We start from the raw sequence: 21,273 nt of genomic DNA, 5'->3' as shown, positions 1-21,273 counted from the left end.
TGACATGTAAATGCCCTGAAAATCGGACAGAATAACTGTAAATGCTCTGGTTTCGAAAAACGTTCCCAGTCTAAATGGATTGGGCGTCGAGCACCATCAATGCAGCCTTAGAGTTAACCGAGACACAATTATGGTGGAAGATTTTGGTAGCAACTCGTTTGCCCCCCCCCTCCGAACAGTGACACCTTTTTAAAACAATATCTCGATTCTTGGCAGGAGCATATCGATAACCTTTTGGGATACAAAGTATCACGATATATCACCGTTTACTTTTAGGGCTTTTTCATGACCCGCATAAACACACTAAAATGAAGCATTGTGACTCACGTGGATCCGTCCGTCGAGCTGTGCTGGGCCGTCCTCAGCCAGTCTCAGGATGTAAAGGCCCATGTTGTACTCCGTTCCCCCTCGCAGGCTAAACCCGAACCCTCTGGGACTACGGTCCAGTTCAACGGTCAGACAGCCCTAAGTGGAAACATAAAATAACAACATTACATTACGTCACTCACAAGTGCCTAAGTTAGTCTTTTTGTAACTAGGCCTACTTTAACTCAAATCTCTTGGGTTTAAATTCAAGCGTGACATTTAAAGCGTGACTGTCACCTGGTTAGGCCCCGTCACACACAATGCCCCCTGCTCCACAGGGATGTTTTTGTGTTCAGACCAGGAGATGCCATCTCGTTTGTCTTCAAGGTCCAGGTTGAAGCTGTCACACACACATACACATGCACCTTGTCAGCTGGACATGGTGTACATGCAAAACGCTGTAGGCGTAACTCTGCAAGATCCATTATGCAAAGTGAAGAAAAAAACAAATGTAATGCTTGAGGCTTAGTTGACTGAAGCAAAGCAGTAAGATGGATGGTGTCGCGGGTGATTTATAATTGAAATGACAAACGAGTTGTGGTTAATTATGGTTGGAAATGTTTGTTTTTCTCGTAGATTTTTGTAATTCTGTTCCATAAAAAATTGAATCGCTATTAAAAATTCAGACTCTTTGGAGGACACCCCACTAAATTCTTTACCGTTCGTCCTGTAGAGCCGAGCGTTGTCCTATAGCTCGGTGCTGAAGAGCTGGACTCTGTCTAGCAGAACTGGCACCAGATGGGGGACCCTTGTACTCTAAAAGTATTTGAGATTTTAACAGTTAGTATGTTCAGTGTCTCATCATCACAAGTAGGGCGGTCAAAATTATTTGATTAATCAACAACAATTCGCCTGGCCAGAAGACCATTTTGTTGCATCTTTAGTCCAAATTAAGCAAACAAAAAAATAAATGGAGACGGAAAACTGTTTGGTTGAAGCAAAACCCACCATCCTCGGGCACCACAGTGAGCGTGACCACGTTTCCAGCGTCCTTGATAAGTTGGACGATGTCATTGTGTGAGAGCTCCAGGATGGAACGACCGTTGACGGCTGAGATGCGGTCGCCAACATGCAGTAGGCCACAGCGGTCCGTCGGGCTGCCTTCGATGATTCGTCCGATCTTGTGGGGAATCACTGAGAGGAAGGCGGACTGACTGTTAGAAAATATTTAAACTCGAAACAGAAGTTTAACTACTTTTACATTAATCATGCCTTTAATAACAGGCATGAAAATGGGTCAGGGGTTAAAAAGGTGAGAAGGGTGTGGAGGAAATATGTTCCAGTACACTGTACACCCCAACAAAATATTGAGCTCTGACGACCCACACTGTGTTTTAGCAGGGCCGTGCAGAGACCGGTGGAGGGGCGGGTGCTCGTAGATCAAAAGGAGCACATGAAGAAGTATTTAATACACCTTAAAACAACATAACTTCAATTTTAACCAGCTTTAGATCATTATTGGCTGCGATTGTGACATACTTTAATTCGGAGGGGGCAACAGTGAATAGAAATCAAAACTGTCATCAACACTTTCTGGCTTTGACTCAGTCAGTCTGCCTATTTTCTTCCCTCAACCTCTGCATCAAAACTTCCTTCCTCAACTTGTTCATCTGAGAACAAACCACATTAGATGGTCACTGAGCCACCAACAGCAGTTTTCTTAAAACTATTATTTCATTATTATCCATACTTAACAACTCTAGCACCTAATGATTAATAAAGCAATGACATAATCTTATAGAAACATAACATTGTAATTGTGTTTATAACTGTATTTAATACCCGACTATCCTTGCAAACTTGTTCTTACCAGGTCTGCTATTCACCCAGCTGATGAGGTATCCACTGCCTTTAGCAGCCTCATCTAACTCCTTTTTTTATCCCTCAATCTCCCTTCCCTACGAGGCATGTCTATGTAATGAAATATAAATATTAAAAAAAAACAAAAAAACAGACTCCCCGGTGGCTTTTAGTTTTAAAGCTTTCTTAATTTATTTCTCTCTCAATAACGATGGAGGTAGATTTGTGTTTTTATTATTCAATCGTGTTTTTATTATTCAATCAAAAAACAAAGTTACTTCTATCAAAAACAAAGTTGCTTCAATCAAAATACATTATATACTTTTAATCCCCAAAAAGTCACTTCAATTAAAAAAAATTGTTTTTGATTGCAAAAATAAATTTGAGACAAAAAAAGCATTTGATTTGCTGACTGTCCAAGTGTGACATTTTTTAAAGAACCGATTTCTTAAGTGCTCAGTTTACGTACTAAGTTAATCACATGATGATAATAATAATGTAACCTTGATAATAGTCAACCGTTTTATCAGATTGAAATTCTTTATTTGTGGAAACTTACTGAACAACACGACTGCTATCTGCCGCAGCCAACGTACATATCTCCCCCGCCAGAACAAACGTAAACACGGAAGGCACGTCCCTCGCTCTCCCGCACCTCCCTCACCCCTCTACGTCATGCGGTGCATTCAGGAACACATGCTAACACCCTCGCCACATTATAACTCGATTCGTTACAATAATAATAATTAAATAAAACCTCCCGACCCCCCCCTCCTCCTCCCAAAACGGATTTCTCCTCGGATCTACGCAATTCACGTAGGTCGCCATTTTTTACTTCAAAACGGCGAATTTCGCCGAAAGGTGAGAGATTTTCATGCCTGAATAAACAGTAAATCGCCTTATTTAATTGCTAAAATTTCAAATCGGGGCTCATATGGACAACTTTTGTTTAATCAAATAGAATGCAGGAATTCGCCTGAAATTGTCAAGTTAAATTTCTTCATCAGCTAGATGTACAAAATAACCCCAAACAGCTTCACAAACACACAATTGGAATTAGAATATTAAATAATATTATCATATTAATTAATGTAACAAAAATAATAACAGAAAAATCGTAATCATCATAAAATCACAAAATATGAGTGATCAAAATTATAATTAGGAATGGATAAATGTGTAAATGAATAATAAAGATTAATGATGATATCCTCTGATCTAAACCCATTAATGTGGAACGTTAACAAACCCCCACAAACGGACAAAAAAAAAAAAAAAAACCTGCGTAAACCAAAATGGCCTTTCCTAGTTTGTGTGAGTGTGTCCTCAAACTTCTTCAGTACATCCTGTTATAACACACATGTTCACTGAATTATCGCGTTGATAAATCAAAAGATATGGATGGCTGAATTTTTTTAACCTTTTAGTTAGCACTATAAAAAAATTATTTCATCTTCCAAGCCGCTTGATATAAAAACAAAAACAGAAAAACACCGAAACAGCACCCACAATATATATTGGCGCATCCTTTCAGAGCAATTCGGATCCTGTCATTTTTTAACAGAATGATAAACATAATTAGTTAATTCATTCACTACAATTGACAAGGAGTGTGACAAAATATCGAAATTGTGATCTATCGTGATACTTTGTATCCCAAAAGGTGATCGATATGCTCCTGCCAAGAATCGAGATATCGTTTTAAAAAGGTGTCAAAATCTAAAAATAAATAAATAAATAAAAAAGAACCAACAAGTTGCTACTAAAATCTTCCACCATAATAGTGTCTCAGTTAACTCTAAGGCTGCATTGACGGTGCACTACACCCAATCCATTTAGACTGTGGGTTTTTTAGGGCATTTACAGGTTACTTGCGGTTAATTTTAGGGCATTTATACGGTATTTGGGTGATTCCCAGGTCACTTCCTGTTCTGTAACTAAAAATCAACAGGAAGTGACCCATAAAATACCCCAAAATCAACAGGAAGTAACTGAAGATCAACAGGTAAATGACATTAAATGGCCCAAAATTACCTCATTGCCTGGCATTGGTTGCCACTAACGGCCATAGACGTTCAATCCGTTTGAAGTGGGAGGGATTTCCCATTTCAAATGGATTGGACGTCTACTAGTGATAAACTCATTCCAATTCACAGCAGAAGCTCGTTTTTCTATTTATTAGTTGTTGGTCAGTTGGTCATTCTAGGATATTCTACAACTGTATCGATAATCATTGTATCGCCATATCGTCAGATCATCGTTATCGTGAGCTTTGTATCGCAAATCGTATTGTATCGTGAGGTACCAAGAGGTTCCCACAGTTGACAGTTACTGCCAAGTTCCAACCCATTTTGCCTTCAAATGGATAGGAGGTCTCCAGTCCTCACTGGTAATGAGAAACTTAAAAGTTACGGTCAATTCAATAAACGCTTAATGCTGTCTAAACATTTCTTCGCCTGTCGAAAAAAACATTTAAACTAAGTGACTGACAAGCTCACCTCCGTATGGAGGTCTGCTCTTGGACGTAAGGATGACAAATCCGAAACCCTCGACCTCTTTGCGGTGCAGCGTAATGTCAAAGGACTCGTGGTCCAGAGCACTGGGCATGGGCAACCGAGGTAGTTTGGGGGAGCCGTTCACCAGCGGTGGTGCCATTTCCTGAGCCTCTTCCTCCGTCGCGTCTGGATGGAATTCGTTCAAAGGAATTTGTTGCAAAAAGTTAAGGATGTTTCAAAATGACATTACTCACCTCTGTAGATGACCTTTCTGCGCACGGTCAGCATGACTTGACCGTTACGGGCAGCATTGGTCATGAGGTCTAGCACCTGCTTGTGCGAACGGCCCTTCACCATCACTCCATCAATGCCGATCAGCTCGTCTCCAGCCCGCAGGCGGCCGTCTTTTTCCGCGGCGCCATTGGGCACGATGGCCCCGATGTACACCTGGGGGAACACGTTCTAACGGGGCGTTAGTACTTTTAAGCCTGACTGTCATTTAAATATCTAGACGTATCAATAGGGATCTCTTATAACAACGTTTTTTCTTTGGTTTAGAGCAAACTTTCTCAGTATTTGTTTGTTTTAGACTGTCTAAGATACAGTATATGTATCATAATGTACGTATATGGCAGCTTACATTAGTAAATTATTGCTGTCATAGTTAAAGTAGAGCTGTCCCGACTAGTCGACATAGTCGACGTCATCGATGACGTAAATCCGTCGACGAGCACAACATCCCGTCGACGGTTAATGAAGGGTTAAAAAAATATATGCGTGGAAAGTTAGAATGTCGGATGCTCTGTTTGCAAGCGGGGAAAGCGGCACAAAGCCAAAAAAAAAGCAGACCAGAGTGTCCAAAACATTGCCTTATTTCAAAGAAACAAAGGAGAGTACACTCTTCTGTCCTGTCTATTCAATGCCAAGCTTGGCTGCACGTCGGCCGCGAATAAACACCTCAAGCGCCTTCACGCAGTTTGTAATTTTTTTTTTCATTTTTTATACAGCAGAGGGTGCTGTCGCCTTACTAAATAATAATGTTTCATTGACAATGGGCCTATGAGTGCTATTAGTATTGTTCTTAAAGAGCATATGACACCAGAAAAAAAGTCTTAAATGGCATTATTATGTGAATTAGAATCATATTTTGAGACGATTCGACTATATACAACAATTTAGCAAAGTGCAGATGACGAGAAATTAGTCTTTTAATCTGCCGATTAGCCACGCCTACCATTATAGGGCTTTAGCGTCCCCAACAGGTGGATGACGTCAGCGGTAGACTGGGCTCATCGGTTTTACTATTCAGCCCATTGCGGGGGAATTGTTCAGAACGAGGAAAACGCGACGAAGAGAGCCGCAAAATGTCATTGTTTCTGTCTCTTTACTTCCATATTTTTACAGGATATTCTTTTTATCCAAGTATTTTCCCCAATTGCTAAATAAATGGCATGATCTTGTGCTAAATGGAATATGAAATAATAAAAATCCATTTATTCAAGACGACATGGCAAAATTACTACATAATGGTCAAAACTGTCGGCTTCACCTTTACTGTCGCACCTCCCGAACGATATTTTATGACACCTAAATCGGACATATGTCATTTCCCTTCCCCGGCTTCGGAGAATGTAAACAAACCAGAAGGAGTGACAGCTAGCCGACATGCTAACCCGAACCGAGGGATGTTTCAAAGTCTTCGAAGTGGAAAATCACACATAACTAGCCTGGATTATTTGACATGACGACCCGGTTGTCGATTGTCTTCGCGGATCGGCAAAACGCCCGGCGGAGAGCAATTTACAGTTCGTTCCCGGGAGGAGGGTGGCTGGAGTTGTTGTGCAGCTAACGTGCTAACAGCTAACTACTAACGAGCATGAGGAGAGCTTTTTACATGCCTATCAATGATCAAATGTAAGTAGTCCTTTATTTAAAGGAATTTTGTAGTGTTTACTTTGTAATCACTGTATTCGTATTTGACATAATACAAAACAAGATGTTTACTCACTTCCTCGTAAGTCCAATGGTCCCACAGTAAATATCCACGGTGAATGGGAACCTTTTGAAACTCCAAAAAGGCGCATACGCCTCTCCCGCACACAGAATGATTTTTCTGCAGCCGTTTGGCTGGCGTGATGCGAAAAATAAACGTATTAATCCGCAAAATCAGCTGAATCCTTCGTCCTCATACACAACAGTACACTGTAGCGTGAAGAGGACGTCTTCTACCGTACACGTCACAGCGCCCTCCTCCTCAATGCAAGACCGAAGCTGGAAGTCACTCATTTTCCTGGCGCGGGATTCAAAAAACTAAATATATATAGCGATCGCTTCCACACACATCCAAGCGGTCCATATCATTCAGGAGCATAAAATACCGCGTGTATTATGAAATAAACATGCTTTTTCGTGTCACAGGCACTTTAATGCTAATTGAAAGGTTTATTTCATGTTATGTTTTATTTTATGGTATAGAAAATTATATAAGGTTAAAAGGTCATAAATATATACAGTATATACAGTGACTGCACTCAAGGGAGAGATTGTCAATGATAAGGTAATAAATTAAGGTAAAGGCAATTCATATAGGCAATTCATTGATATATAAATAAGGTTTAAAAGGAAAAAGGTGAAAAGTTTTTGTTAATTTCTAATTGTGTTGCTTTATTTGTGTGCACCGTAGCTCTTACAGTGTGTTTACATCAAGGATGGAATAAAAGTTGTAAACCATCAGTTTAAGAGACCATCTTTTCAATCGGGATGCTACACTAGTTAATTCTATCAGCATTTGAACTCATTGTTTATTTGTGATTTATTATTGTTATTTACGTGTTTATTTGTACTTTAATAAATATTTTGAGTGTTCCAATATGTTTTTTGTGAATTGATAAGCATCAACAAAAATTTCATTACTAACTAACTACTAAGTTAACAATATATGCTAGAGGAGTTCCAAAAAATCGATTATTACACGCATCGCGATTCGACACGTGACGATTCGATAACGATTCAAAAACGAGGATTTTCACTCATAACCTTATGACAGCTGCTCGTTGCTGAACGAAATTCAAGACACGTCTGCCGCCCGGACATCGTTAACGGATGCACGCACAACGTTATGATGGATGCTCCCAGTTACTGGGAGAGAGAATCAATTTGTGTATGAGACAGGCAGGGACAGAAGTGCGACCCGGTGGTTGCGCTTATGTGCGCATGTTATTTTTTAGAGCGAGAGGGGGAGATAGTTTGTTGCTCCTTGTCTTTCCTACTGTCCAGCAGTAGTTTTAAAGGCATTTCAATTGAAAAATATCCTGAGTGTGTTGCTAAGACCTGTGTGCGTCTATAAGAGGTGAGTACACGAACCCTCTTGTACTGTTTAGCCTTTATTGTTGTTGTTTTTAAGATGTTAATAGTTAGCGCCAAGCGCTAAGCGAATTAGCTAATTCGCTAACTTGTATTTCATATGCAGAACGTGTAAAACCATGATTAAGTACAGCGGCAACTCTACAAACATGTGAAATAGTACAGAAATCTGTTGTTGCGGGAGAGAGGGAGAGAAGAAAGTGCGCGCGCTGTAATGACTGCATGTGTGGCGGTGTCAAGAGCAGTTGTGATTTCCACCTGTAACACTGTGAAAACAAAGTATATTGGTTAAAAGAAGTCTTATTTCTAAAGACACTTTGTTTGTGTCCAGAAAATGTGGAATTCATTCCACCAGTGTAAAATTTATTTTATTGTATTATTGAGAGAAACAAGTACTCCCTTTAAAATGGTTAATGTTTTTGCACTTTCTTGTAATAAATAAATAAATAAATAAGTAAATAAATAAATAAATAAGCAGCTTAAGGGCAGCTTTTTGTTGTATGGGCATGTTCAAAAATCGAATTGTAGCACCCTGAATCATAATCAAATCGAATCGTGGGGTGCCTAAGATGGCACACCCCTAACATATATTGTACCAATACAGTAAGAATGATTGAAAAAAAAAAAATCTGGTTAATCACATTTTTTATTAATCCCAATTTTTTGACACAAATTCATTAATATTGTCAGAATGTTATCCCCAAAAAATGTACCTCAATTAACCAACATTGGAACAGTAATAGATCTGGTTTTGATATTTTATTGTTTACGTCAATGTTCTGCATACTTACTGGCTGCTGTGGACCTTCTCCGCCCAAAACGCGGAAGCCAAAGCCTGTTTCGATATCCCTCTTGAGGGACACATCAATGTCTTTGGTGTGTGGCTCTGTAAAAGTTAAACCAAGTTAAACCCCATATCTTTAATTCGTGATGTTTACTTGACCAAAGTTTCACAATGGGCTTACGTCTGCTCTCTAGCAGGGCTTTGGATTTCAGGTACAACTCGGCGGCGTCCCGCTTGGGTGAGTCACCGGTGGTGCGCAGGGTGCTTGTGTTAGAGTGGTAAGGCAGTGCCTGGGGAGCCGAATCGCCAATTGCGTCAAGTGTCTCCGTACTGGCCGTCATTTCCTGTCTCTGTATGGATGACATTTGGACAGTTCTAACGTGCATGTTTTCGGAAAGTAGGGAAAACATCTCCATACTAAACTCCATACTAGGCTACCACACACTGTTCAAATGATGGTGATTTTATGCAGCAATGTGTGAAATTCCAAAAGGTTCAGATGCTTTTTCATACTACTGTAAATGCAATATGCCAGAAGGCAGGTATGTGGTTCCTTAAATGTAAAATGCCAGGAGGCAGGTCTGTGGTTCCAACTCTCCAAAAATGATCAAACATTGGTCATAAGTCACTTTATTTGAATAAAGGATGGTTGTTAAGGGCTTTTGTTTTCGTTGTCGATGAATCGGATTGTCGATTAGTTGTTGATTAATTAAGGTTGCCATAATACACAGTATTTTCCAAAGGAGATTTCATCATAGATTTTGAGATGCTGTATTTGGTTTTCAGTCTTTTTTTTTTTTTTTTGGTTGCTGTCACAAAGGTCTACAATCGATGTCAGCTGAATAAATTCACTCATTCAGTGTTAAAGACATGTTTACAAAAAAAAAAAAAAAAAAAAAAAAAAACATGGAGAGGTGTGTAGGATGGCTGCTCTTCTGTGAATTCCAAGACAAGCTTATTTTATAGGTCAAATTGGACGACTATTGCCGCCAATGAGTTAAGTGTGGAACAGTGAAAGCTAACAAATAAATTATTTCCTACGGGAATATTTTGTGAGTTTTAGAGGACTGCGAACAACAATGAGCACTAATTATGTTCCACTTTAGAGAGTCCACACTGTTGACAGATGCAATAAAAGCTCTTTTTAAGAAAAACAAAAGTGCATTTTTCACTTTGTTGCAATTGTTAAGAGGGCTCTAAGAAGCAGGATTGTGATTTCCCCAAAGATTTGACTTGCCTCTTCATCCTGAAAAGAACATTTTCTTTTATTCCAAAGTGTTGCTGTATTAATAACAGCGCCCTACACAAACAGGGGGCTCATCCATGCTTCATTAGTACGCCAATCCCCTGACAATGGCCGCTAAGATCCCCCAAAACTGAGAGAGGAAGCAATTAAGACTTTTCCAGGGCAAAACAAAAGGAGGCGCTCGGTATTATAATAAACATTCATATTTCCATCATTTAATTTGGCGCTGCGGAGGCTTAGCGGTTAAATGGGGGGCGACAATGGATATTAAAACCAGTGCGAGAGGAGCCAAAAAAAATCGTCTACTTACCGGCTTGAGACTCTTCACAGGCGACGTTTGACCTACAAGAAGAAACAGAAATCTGTCAAACAGGATGTCATCCGCCAGATGGCACTGCCTTCCCGAGCGGACGCGAAAACACTGCTCCCTTTTTATTAACACCTTGATGCCTGAATTTACATTTCACAAATATACGTACAAATTATTGAGGGAATACAGTACATAACTACATGAAAATAAAAAAAATAATAATGATAATATATATGTATAGAGAGGTGGGTAGAGTAGCCAAAAAATGTACTCAAGTAAGAGTAGCGTTACTTCAAAATAATATTACTCAAGTAAAAGTCATCCAAAAAATTTACCCAAGTACAATAAAAAAAGTATCCAGTGAAAAGAATACTCAAGTAATGAGTAACATTGTGAGTAACTGCTTATTATTATTATTATTTTTTTTTTTTTAGGAAAATGTTTTTTTTTTCTCTCAGCACAAACTATCTATATGAACTGTTGTCATCATGATACTGTACAATAACCCATTACAGAAATACGAAAAAAAAATAAAAAAATAATAATAACAATAATAATCATTGAATTTCCGCGAGAGGGAAAAAAAAGGACAGAAATTAAGCATTATTCGACCAAAGAGCATTTGTGCCATCTACTGGAGAAAATAGTTCCTAGTTTGAAAAGTGAATAATTCCTACATAGTTACTATTATGAAATTAAAAGGATCATATCTCTGGAAAACCATGGTCAGTCGGTGCCAAATAAAAACTGGGAGAGAGGTTTAAATCCCCGCTTTCGAGTCATGTTGAGGGCAGCACTCTATGGCAAATACTTCATTTTTTACGGTGTTTTAAAGACGGCACGTGATTGATCAGGCTGGTGTAACCATAAAATGGCAAGCTTGCGTCTAATTGGTGTAATGGAGTCATGCGATTATTGTTTCAACATTTCATTGGTGAAATTGGTAGAGCTACTCTTAGCATCGCTGGCAAAAAATAATAAATCTAATAAATAGAATAAAGAGGAAAAACAACTCTGTAACGACTCTTGTGTAGCACAAAGTAGCGGAGTAAGAGTGGTATTTTAAGACCAAGTAGAGAAGTACATTTTTCGCAAAAAGTTACTCAAGTAAATATAACGGAGTAAATGTAACGTGTTACTACCCACCTTTGGATGGATGGATGGATGGATGGATGGATGGATGGATGGATGGATGGATGGATGGATGGATGGATGGATGGATGGATGGATGGATGGATGGAGAGATAGATAGAGAGAGAGAGAGAGAGAGAGATAGATGATTGATAGACAATGCATTGAAAAATACAACTAAAAGTAGAAAATCCAATTTTTTGAAGAAAAAAGATTTTAAAAAAGAAAAACTGGATATAGAATTTTTAAAAAAAACAACTAAAGATTAAAAAAAAAAACTACAAATAAATGGAGAAAATACAGGGGGTAATTAAAATTAAAATGTTTTGAAGAATTAAAAAAAAAACGTTTTTAGAAAATATAATAAATAAAACTGAAGAGTTTACCATTAAATTCTTCAGTTTTATTTATTATATCTTTTTTAAATATATATCTTTTTTTGTCTTAAGTTAAAAAATAACCCCAAAAAAATGTTCAATAGTTACATCTATTTTTTACCTATCTTAATTTTTTTTCTCTTCAGGATTATTTCTATTTTAAGTGTCCAATCTTAAACCTTATTTCTCAATTTAATTTAATTTTCGATATTTTGTACATTTTTTTTTTTTTTTAAATCAATGCTATATTTTCATGTACTTATGTATTCCTCCAATGTTTTTACGTAAATTTCCTAACTTAATTGATGGCGCTAGATCAATTTAAAGTGGGTGAGCAAATGTTCATTCACTGTGACTCTCCCGGTTCAAATGGATTAGACATCTACTAGTTATAAACATAATGATAGACGGATAATTGGATGCCACATGAGTACATGTCTAACAACATCAATAGTACTGAAAAAGTTCAATGTTAATTCAGGCATCAAGGGTTTAATGATAAATGTAAGTGTGTGTATGTATGTGATTCGAGACAGACTGTGGCGCTTGTACAGAGACAAATACGACGCGTGAAGGGTCGCTAACAAGACGCCTGCGCATATTAGGGGTGTGCACATTATTTACTGACCGATAATTTCCCCCTTCACTCCCTCTGCTTGTACGCCCCCTCGTTCCAGCTTCAACACTCAAATTGTTCCATCCAGGTCATCTCTTAAAGCCCCCCTTTGCTGCTGCGTCCCTCCCCGACCCCACTCACAGCATTAACTCGATTAACAAATAGTACTCGGGAGCCCCTGGGACCTCGTAGCGCTGGACTAACACTTGGCGTGATGAGGGGTTAATGGAGCCTGATCGGAAGTGGAGTAAAGCTGCAAGCAGGAGGAGTGTGTGCTAGTTGGTGAGGGTGACGGATGGTAATGGGGGATTATATCAGATTTTGTTGTTGCTTTACTGTAAATGGAGCTTAAAGAGGAATGATGCCACGAACGGTCAAACAGACACGACACGATTTTGGGGTAACGGCAGATGTTAAGGAACAGGGTATGGATTTTCGATTAAAATTGCGCCTGAATGATGAGGATCATGCTATCCTGGTCATTAAAAGTGATTGATTTGTTGGGAGCGAGACTTGAAGTTGTGATGTTGAGAAATGAGTACGAATATTTTAAATGTGTAAAATAGGAATTGGGAATTTTATTGTGAAAAGTCCAGGAATGTTGGTAATGATGATAATTATGTTTGAAGTTGTGATGCTTGAATTGCTCAATTAAGTTAAGCTCCACTAAAAACAGACATGGGCCTTTTGACTGACTTTCAAAACCGGGAAAAATATTTGTAGACATATTTATATTTGGTAATTTATAATTGGTAATCATCTTGTTTGCCTTCCAAATATCCTTAACAACTAACCTTTATTCAAATACACCTTTGAGCATCATTTTGATCATTTAAGGATAATTCACACTTCCACAAAACTGCGTTTTTGCAGCTGGTATATGTAGCATGGTGAAAGCTTCTCCAATTTGGGCAACTATTTTTTTTTTTTTTTTGCCGTTTTCTCAATGCTTCAAGGAGTTTGCTTAATAAAACTCCAAAATAACTTTAGAATGAAAAGTTGAAGTGAAAGCTCCTGAGGTAAGGGTTTATTCAGAAATCATTTCAAAAAGACAAGAAATCCTTAGAATTGGTTGGGAAAAATGTGGTAAATATGTCAAATGTCTCCAATTGAATCATTGGTAATTTGGTTTAATATGGAAAAATATGAGATGTAGGGATTTTGGAAATTTGAAAATTTGTTTTCAAAATGTCTTGAATGAGCTAAACAGTTAACAGCTGGAATGTTTAATGTGACTATTTTGTTAAATGGCTCATTCACAGTTTTGCTTTGTGCAATTAAATGTCAAAAAAGTGGGAAGGAAGTTGAAAGCGTATTTTTGGGTGCAGAACACTGTACTCACACTTATTGACTAAGGGGATGAGTACGTACAGCAGAACCCTGGGCGGCTTTCCTTTTGTCAAGGTTTAACCACAGCTTTTTAGGGACCCCTAAAACAGGCCTAGAGGTCCTTTGCTGATGATCAAAGCAAATCCAGTTGGGGATTCATCGACTCATGCAGAGAATCCCCCCGGCTCTTGGAGATGACGAATGCATGAAGAGACTCCTCCCACTCCCACACTCACTGTTGAAACACAGCTCATCCCTGCACTTATGTAATTCCTGCTCTCCCCGGGTTGTAACAGTGCATAACGCCTTGTTGTAAACACAGAGAGGGTGGGCAACGGGATTCTGCAAAGCTTTTATATATATGCTCCCGATGAGTCGATCATTAAACTGTGCTAAAGCATTTGTAAAGGAAGTTAAAAAAAATCCTTTGAGGTCTACATTAAATGGAATAACAGTAAACGCAGCTAAGTTGATACGCATTTGCAAAAGGGGTTCTCATTCAAGGGTCAAACAATGAACAGCCTACCTCCCCGCAACACAAGCACATCGACCTCACTCCCCACGGGGAAGTCTTTTAAGATGTCAACCACCTGCGCGTGGCTCAAGGTCTGCACGTTCTGCCTATTGATCTCTTTGATGACGTCGCCTTTCTGAAGGCCATGGCACCACTGGGCATCCAGGATCATCTTCACCTTCTGGCCTAGCGGACAGTCGGCGATGGCAAAGCCAAAGCCGCCCGGCCCCTTAATCAGCGGCACGCTGACAAGCTCCGGTTGCAGCATCCCTGTAGCTGTGTCACCCTGCCTGCCGTTGGGCAAGGCGGCCACTACCGGACGACCGCTGGAGTCGGTGGTAACGTAGTGGAGCTCCTGCGACGAGCCATGCAGTACGTCGCCTTTGACCAAAAGAGGCTGTCCGTTGATGAGTGGCACAGCCGTCACCACCTCGCCGCCGTGCAACGCCGGAGTGGCACGGTTGGTCGGAGGAGGCGGCGGCGGCAGAGGGTCGTCGCTGTCCAGATCTACGTCCGGAGGAAGCGGGTAGCCGCGGCATAGGACCATGTCCACGTACTGGTTGACGGGGATGGACTGGAACATCTGCACCACCTCTGGATGGGTCTTCCCCAGAACGCACAAGCCATTAATCTCCACGATCACATCTCCTGAAATGCAAGAGCAGTGAAATCAAGCCACACTCCTTTTGAAATAATCCAAGGCTCATCAATCTTTTCCGCTGTTATCGCCGCAGCAGCTCCTTTTATCCCCTCACAGTTTGGCACACATTGGCAAGGCAATGTCAGGGTGAGAAGAGGAAGTATTACTGTGTTAGGCTAATGCTTTTGACTACGGTCCTGTTAATGATCTTAAAAACAAGTCAGATTCTCATGTTGCTTTGGAGCAACAAACCGAAGAAGAGTGCAGAAAAGAAGAACGCTTGTAATTTGACTGACTACTGAAGCATGTGTAGGTTCTGACACTTCATCCTTAGTTTCCACAGCTATCCAAGATTTGAAAAAGAGTGCTTTTAAACTCTTATTTTTAACATTGACATCTTGCAGCACAGTGGCTATAAAAACCTACACACCCCTGTTCAAATGCTAAGTTTGGGGGAATAACAAATGAGAAATATAATTCATTTTATAATTGTTTACACCATTGAGATCCATAAACTTGCCACAAAATTGTTTTTTTCTTTTTATATATTTTTGAGAATGGAAGAAGGAAACAACAAAAATGGCAAAATATGCAATTGTGGAGAGCCTGTTACTGTATATTTGTGACTAAGGGTGTGACAAAATATTGAAATGGTGATATATCGTGATACTTTGTAGCCCAAAAGATTTTCGATATTCTCCTGCCAAAAATCGAGATATTGTTTTAAAAAGGTGTCAATGTTTTTTTTTGTTTAAAAAAAAAAAAAAAAAAAAAAAAAAAAAAAAAAAAAAAGGAACCAACAACTGGCTACCAAAATCTTCCACCATAACAGTGTCTCAGTTAACTCTAAGGCTGCCATTGATGGTGCTCGAAGCCCAATCCATTTAGACTGGGAAGGTTCGTTCATTCAAAACCAGAGCATTCACAGTCTTTTTCGATTCGATTTTTGGGGCATTTACAGGTCACTTGCTGTTCATTTTAGGGCATTTACAGGTCATTTCCTGTTGAGTTTAAGTCACTGCCTATTCATTTGGGTGATTCTTAAGTCACTTCCTGTTCTGTAACTCAAAATAAACAGGAAGTGACCCATAAAATACCCCAAAATCAACAGCAAGTAACTGAAAATCAAAAGGTAAATGACCTATAATGGCTCTTAAAGACAATAGACCCCAATCTCATTGATAAGTCGCTCGTTTTTGTTTTGTTTTGTTTTGTTTTTTTTTTCATCGAAAACGTGCCAAATATTGGCAACAATCGTCCCGCTTTGTCAGTGTTAAATCAGTAAACCAACGTTCACTATTTAGCATGCTCAGTGCAAAGTAACCCCACGCCATTGCAAAGGAGCTGATACTGCCTGCAACAAAAATAAAAACTGTCCTTCTGGCCAATGACATTGTCATTTTTGTTTTTTCAGTCAAGTTGTTTTGCATATTGTCTTCATGAGTTAATGCTGCTAATCAATTTGTGTTTATTGTTATTTATTGATTTGATCACATTTTATTTTTCAGTATCAAATGGTCAAAAAAATGTAATGTTTAGTGTATTTTTACAGTTTGGACTTTTTTTTTTTTTAATTCAGGCAAACTGATGCACTTTTCTGTAAAAAACAAAACAATGTTAATAAATTTATACTTTATTATAAGTTGATATATGCTACTTTTTATTCTTTAATAGAAAAAAGGACACAATGTTAGGCAGAGGTGTAGTTGTACTAATAATTTTATAGACAAACGATACTATTTACAGTGGCGACAGAGAGTTCGGGGGGGCGAAACATTTATGTCTTCTCGGGGGGGTGTAACAAAAAAATAATTGAGAAGCACTGGTCCAAAGTTTTTGTGCTAACGTTAACTGCTATTTGGAAACCACATTTTTACATGAGCTGGGGAGATTTTGTTATTCAGCGCAAAATACAACAAAAGTAAAATGTTAGAAAAAGCCAACTAGTCGAGCTGAACTTTATTTTGGGTTCATCAGAAGCTCTTTCAATGGCAGCAAGTCAAAGGGTTCAAGAGTGTGGGCTCACTGCCTTTTGACATACTTTGAATGTGATTGGTAAATTCTGGACAAATCCACATCCCAGTTGCCTTGTGCAAATCACTTGATCTAATTCTATTTTAATGGGTGTGTAGATTTTTGCATGGCCTTGTGTTTTACTTACCAGATGCCATTTTATTGTCGTGGGCCGCGGGACCGTCACTGAAAACGTTTTTCACTTGCAGGAACTCGTCGGTGCGGTCCCCCCCGATAATGGTGAAGCCAAAGCCCTGCGAACTCTTCTTCAGCGCTGTGCGGTACATGTCGCCCTTCAACTGGTTAGGGTTGGTAGTGAAGCCCGCAGTGCCACCCTTGCCTGTATACCAAAATTGAAACATCACTTTCTGTAAGTGGCACAACACTTATGTTCATGTTTCAGGATGGATTTACACTGCAGGAATAAGGTTAGGTTCAGACCGCAGGTCTTAATGCACGAATCCGATTTTTTTCCGACTCGAGTGAGGCATTAAGTTGACGGTTGCATAAAAGTGGACCATATCAAATCCGATTGGGTCACGTTTGTATGTGGTTGAAATCTGATCAGGGCCATATTTTTCCAGAAAATCAGAATTAGAAATCAGAAAATCCCAAATCGGAATTCATGCAGCAATGACGTTAGCAAAGAGCGAGAGCGGCAAGCAGGATGGCAGCGATAGCTGTGCATTAGTGTTAGCGCCTCGCTTGAACTCGGCTTTTATGCAGGAGGCGGGCTTGACCAAAGTCATAATAAAATAAAATGAAGAAGAGGAGCCTGATAATGCTCTGTTTTATTTCCGTGCGCCAAAGAAGCAATATTTCAGTATTGCTAACATGGCCGAGTTGGGGCAAACTGACTTACACATTTAAGGCTTATGTGTGCGTGCATGCGTTCTATAAATCCATATAAACTTTGAATATAAGACTAAACGGGTATTATCAATGTCTTTTATTTGCGTCCTCTTTTTGGAAATCAAAATATGATCACCATGGAATGATGTACAGCCAGCATGTGTAGTCATTTGTTTTGATACTTCTGCACATATGGGTCAGATTGCTCAGCGTGTGTCAGACTGCGAATTAGTGCGCATGCGTAATACGTGAACGGGCTCAATGGACAAAGGCCGTCTGAAAGGGCACACTGAAAAAACAGATATGACAAAAAAATCGAAATAGTGCATTAAGACCTGCAATATGAACCTGGCCTAAGTGTCGCAAAATGAGATTATAGAGACTATAAATGGCAGATTGATACACCTGTTTTCTTTTGTTGTTTACAAGTATGGGGAACCATCTCTATCAAAAGTTCAAATTGGCTGAGTTATACGGTATATTTGCACACAGACATAAACATCACCCCCAGCATTTTTAGCGTCATTTGGGTTTTTCCGAGTACTCTGTAGGTTTACGACCAGTGTGTGAGGAATTTAAATGCCCGCGTTCTCATTCTATCAAACGGTTGAGCAGTTAAAAACATCCAGTGCGGACGTGCGCAGCAGCCGGCGAGGCCGCTTTATCACAGCCGCCGTGGACTCCAGATGTCCGCACGCTGTTGCCGTGCGGATCAAGCGACGCACATTTGCATAATCGCATTCAAATTGCTTGATAAACTAAGCGCGGATTTGTTGCGCTGCCTCCTCTGTGAAAATGACAATTTGACTGACTCTGAGGTAGAGGAGGAGGACAAGAGTTAATGGTGGAAGTTGGTACTGGTGTGTTTGTGTGTGGAGGCGGGGAGGCAGTTACTGTAAAGTAAGTGTCTCAATGTTTGTGGGCAGACATAAAAGAAAACATTTTCGCTGTGCCTTTCTGTTTTTATCCCTGGTGACGTTAATCACCGCTGTAGGAAGACATTTCCCTGACAAAATAGTGGCTACTGTTTCTAAAATGGCACCTGAAAGTGTCAATACAATCCCTGTTGGGTGCTGGGCCAAACATTAAGACTTAAAGGTAAACAAGGAAATGTGTCAACCTATAAAAGAAGGCGAACGTACACATGGCATGATACAGTGGGTGGACAGGTATTAGATAAATTGTACTAAGAATTTACTTGAATGTACAGGTGCATTTTTACATGTGAAATTACAGTGATCCCTTGTTTTTCGCTTTTAATGGGGACCAGAACCCACCGCGATAAGTGAAAAACCGCGAAGTAGCGAAACTTTTTTTTCTTTTTCTTTTTTAATGTGTTCAATGTATTTATTCAGATTTAGCATTGGAAAGACATAATATACTGTACATATATTCATATATACAAATATATATATTAGGGCTGTCAAAATTATCGCGTTAACGCGCGGTAATTAATTTTTTAAATTAATCACGTTAAAATATTTGAAGCAATTAACGCACATGTCCCGCTCAGACAGTATTCTGCCTTTTGGTAAGTTTTACAGCAAGGCTTTTTGTGCTGTCTAACAGCGAACTCTTGTGGTTGCTTTGCGCATTGGTTTATTGTCTTCTTGCCAGTTCAATATGGCTTCACGACGTCTCAGGCTGACGCCTACGTTGTAATGTTGTGCTTATATGATCCTTGGACAAGATTTGTCCGTAAGTATGGTTGTTGTAAAGAATGTACATATTATGTTAGTAAGCGAAATGTTATATTTTTGTATGAGACGCTTTTTGTTTTAGTGAACCTGTATAGCGTGCTAAGCTAACGTTGTTGCTAATGCAATGCTTGTGTACTTTTTTTTTTGTAGTTTTACGACGGTCTAAAGAGGACAATGGTTTGAGGCCATTTTATTAATAAATCACATGAAAAAGGAAGAAGTCTGATTATTAAGGCGTCGTTCACTAGCTGTCTAGCTTTGGAAAAAGTAGACGCTTCGGAGTGAGGACAGCATAGACAGATTTAAATGACAGTAGAGTGAAATGCCCACTACAGTCCTTATGTACCGTATGTTGAATATATGTATCCATCTTGTGTCTTATCTTTCCATTCCAACAATTTGTTTTACAGAATATATATATATATAATTCACAATAAAATATGGCATATTTTATAGATGGTTTGAATTGTGATTAATTGCGATTAATTAATTTTTAAGCTGTAATTAACTCGATTAAAAATTTTAATCGTTGACAGCCCTAATATATATACATATAATACATGTTTTTCACTTTTTTCCCCAAACTATAATTAAAAACCACATGTATAAATATATTTAAATACATGGTTTTTAGGCACTTCAAATGTAATAATTATAACATGTTACTAGTGCTGCAACAATTAATCGATTAACTCGAGTATTCGATTAGAAAAAAATATTCGAATTAAATTTTGTTGCTTCGAGTATTCGTTTAAAGTGACGTTGTAATGGTTTATTTTGCAAGTGTTTGCATTTAGTTTTATTGATTAGGGTGGATACACGGCCCTCTGGTCTGTCTCTTTTCACATGGCTGAATCCAACCCGCTCCCTGTTAAGACCAACGTAAGCTAAGTTTTTGTTTGAGCTAATGCTTTTTAATGCATTTCTAAATTTGGTTTATAGGTATAGCGGTTTTTTTGTGGGAATATGTGTCTGAACTATTTGTTAAGAGCATTGTAAAAAAAAAAAAAAACTTTAGCATTTTATAGTATTTACGCTTGCGGACTTTTTTATGTAAGTTAGCCAATTTTCTTTTGCTGTACATAAATCCTCATTTTTAAAAAAAATTATACCGTTTGAGGCTCAGCTCAGGTATTTTTATATTTTCATGTCCCTTATCCGATTACTCGATTATTCAAACTAACTAGTCCATCGATTAATCGACTACTAAAATATTTGATAGCTGCAGCCCTACATGTTACTGTCCCACCAAATATTTTTTAAACAAAATAAAGTAGAAAAATGCTTGTCTTTATTAAATGCTTCATTGAGTCCACTCAAATCTGCTCAAGTTGCTCACTTGCACACAATGAGTTGCCACAGCAACTGTTTAACAAGTTAAACGATGATTGATGCATGTGGCGCTTTGAGGATTCGGCTTCCAAGCCTTTCTTGCAAGATCAAACCTTAACGTCTGTCAATCATTGTTAACTTTAATAAGCAACTCAAGTGCACTGCCTGACCAAGAAAAGTGCCAGGAGTGAGAGACTACGTGATCGGATCAGGACAGCTCTGTACAATACAGCATTTATTTTTAATTTTTTTAATTGAGAAACAAATCCACGATGGTTGAAGCGTGAAGTAGCGAGGGATCACTGTATACATGTTAAATAATAAATGAGGAATAGCAGGGATATGCATAGCTGCAATTGTACAAGCAGAATAGTACATAAAGTCGTAAAAAAAAGTATTTGAACC

General features: G+C 38.9%; 1 protein-coding gene across 2 annotated transcripts in view; it reads right to left on the bottom strand.

Annotated features, from left to right (window-relative positions):
- LOC130922186 (membrane-associated guanylate kinase, WW and PDZ domain-containing protein 3) overlaps window positions 1–21,273 on the bottom strand; it is a 271,915-nt gene that overhangs the window by 19,205 nt on the left and 231,437 nt on the right. For both annotated transcript variants that reach the window (XM_057846775.1, XM_057846776.1), the window contains exons 9-19: window positions 17,133–17,324; window positions 14,344–14,979; window positions 10,365–10,396; window positions 8,990–9,158; window positions 8,816–8,910; window positions 4,916–5,123; window positions 4,665–4,847; window positions 1,315–1,500; window positions 1,026–1,122; window positions 604–706; window positions 328–465 (exon numbers count right to left, since the gene is read on the bottom strand). In XM_057846775.1, the coding sequence (XP_057702758.1) occupies window positions 328–465; window positions 604–706; window positions 1,026–1,122; window positions 1,315–1,500; window positions 4,665–4,847; window positions 4,916–5,123; window positions 8,816–8,910; window positions 8,990–9,158; window positions 10,365–10,396; window positions 14,344–14,979; window positions 17,133–17,324 (2,039 nt within the window). The remainder of the gene's footprint in view (window positions 1–327; window positions 466–603; window positions 707–1,025; window positions 1,123–1,314; window positions 1,501–4,664; window positions 4,848–4,915; window positions 5,124–8,815; window positions 8,911–8,989; window positions 9,159–10,364; window positions 10,397–14,343; window positions 14,980–17,132; window positions 17,325–21,273) is intronic.

Source organism: Corythoichthys intestinalis, chromosome 9 (genome assembly GCF_030265065.1).
Source record: "Corythoichthys intestinalis isolate RoL2023-P3 chromosome 9, ASM3026506v1, whole genome shotgun sequence".
NCBI lineage: Eukaryota > Metazoa > Chordata > Actinopteri > Syngnathiformes > Syngnathidae > Corythoichthys > Corythoichthys intestinalis.
This window is presented reverse-complemented; position numbering and strand designations above follow the sequence as displayed.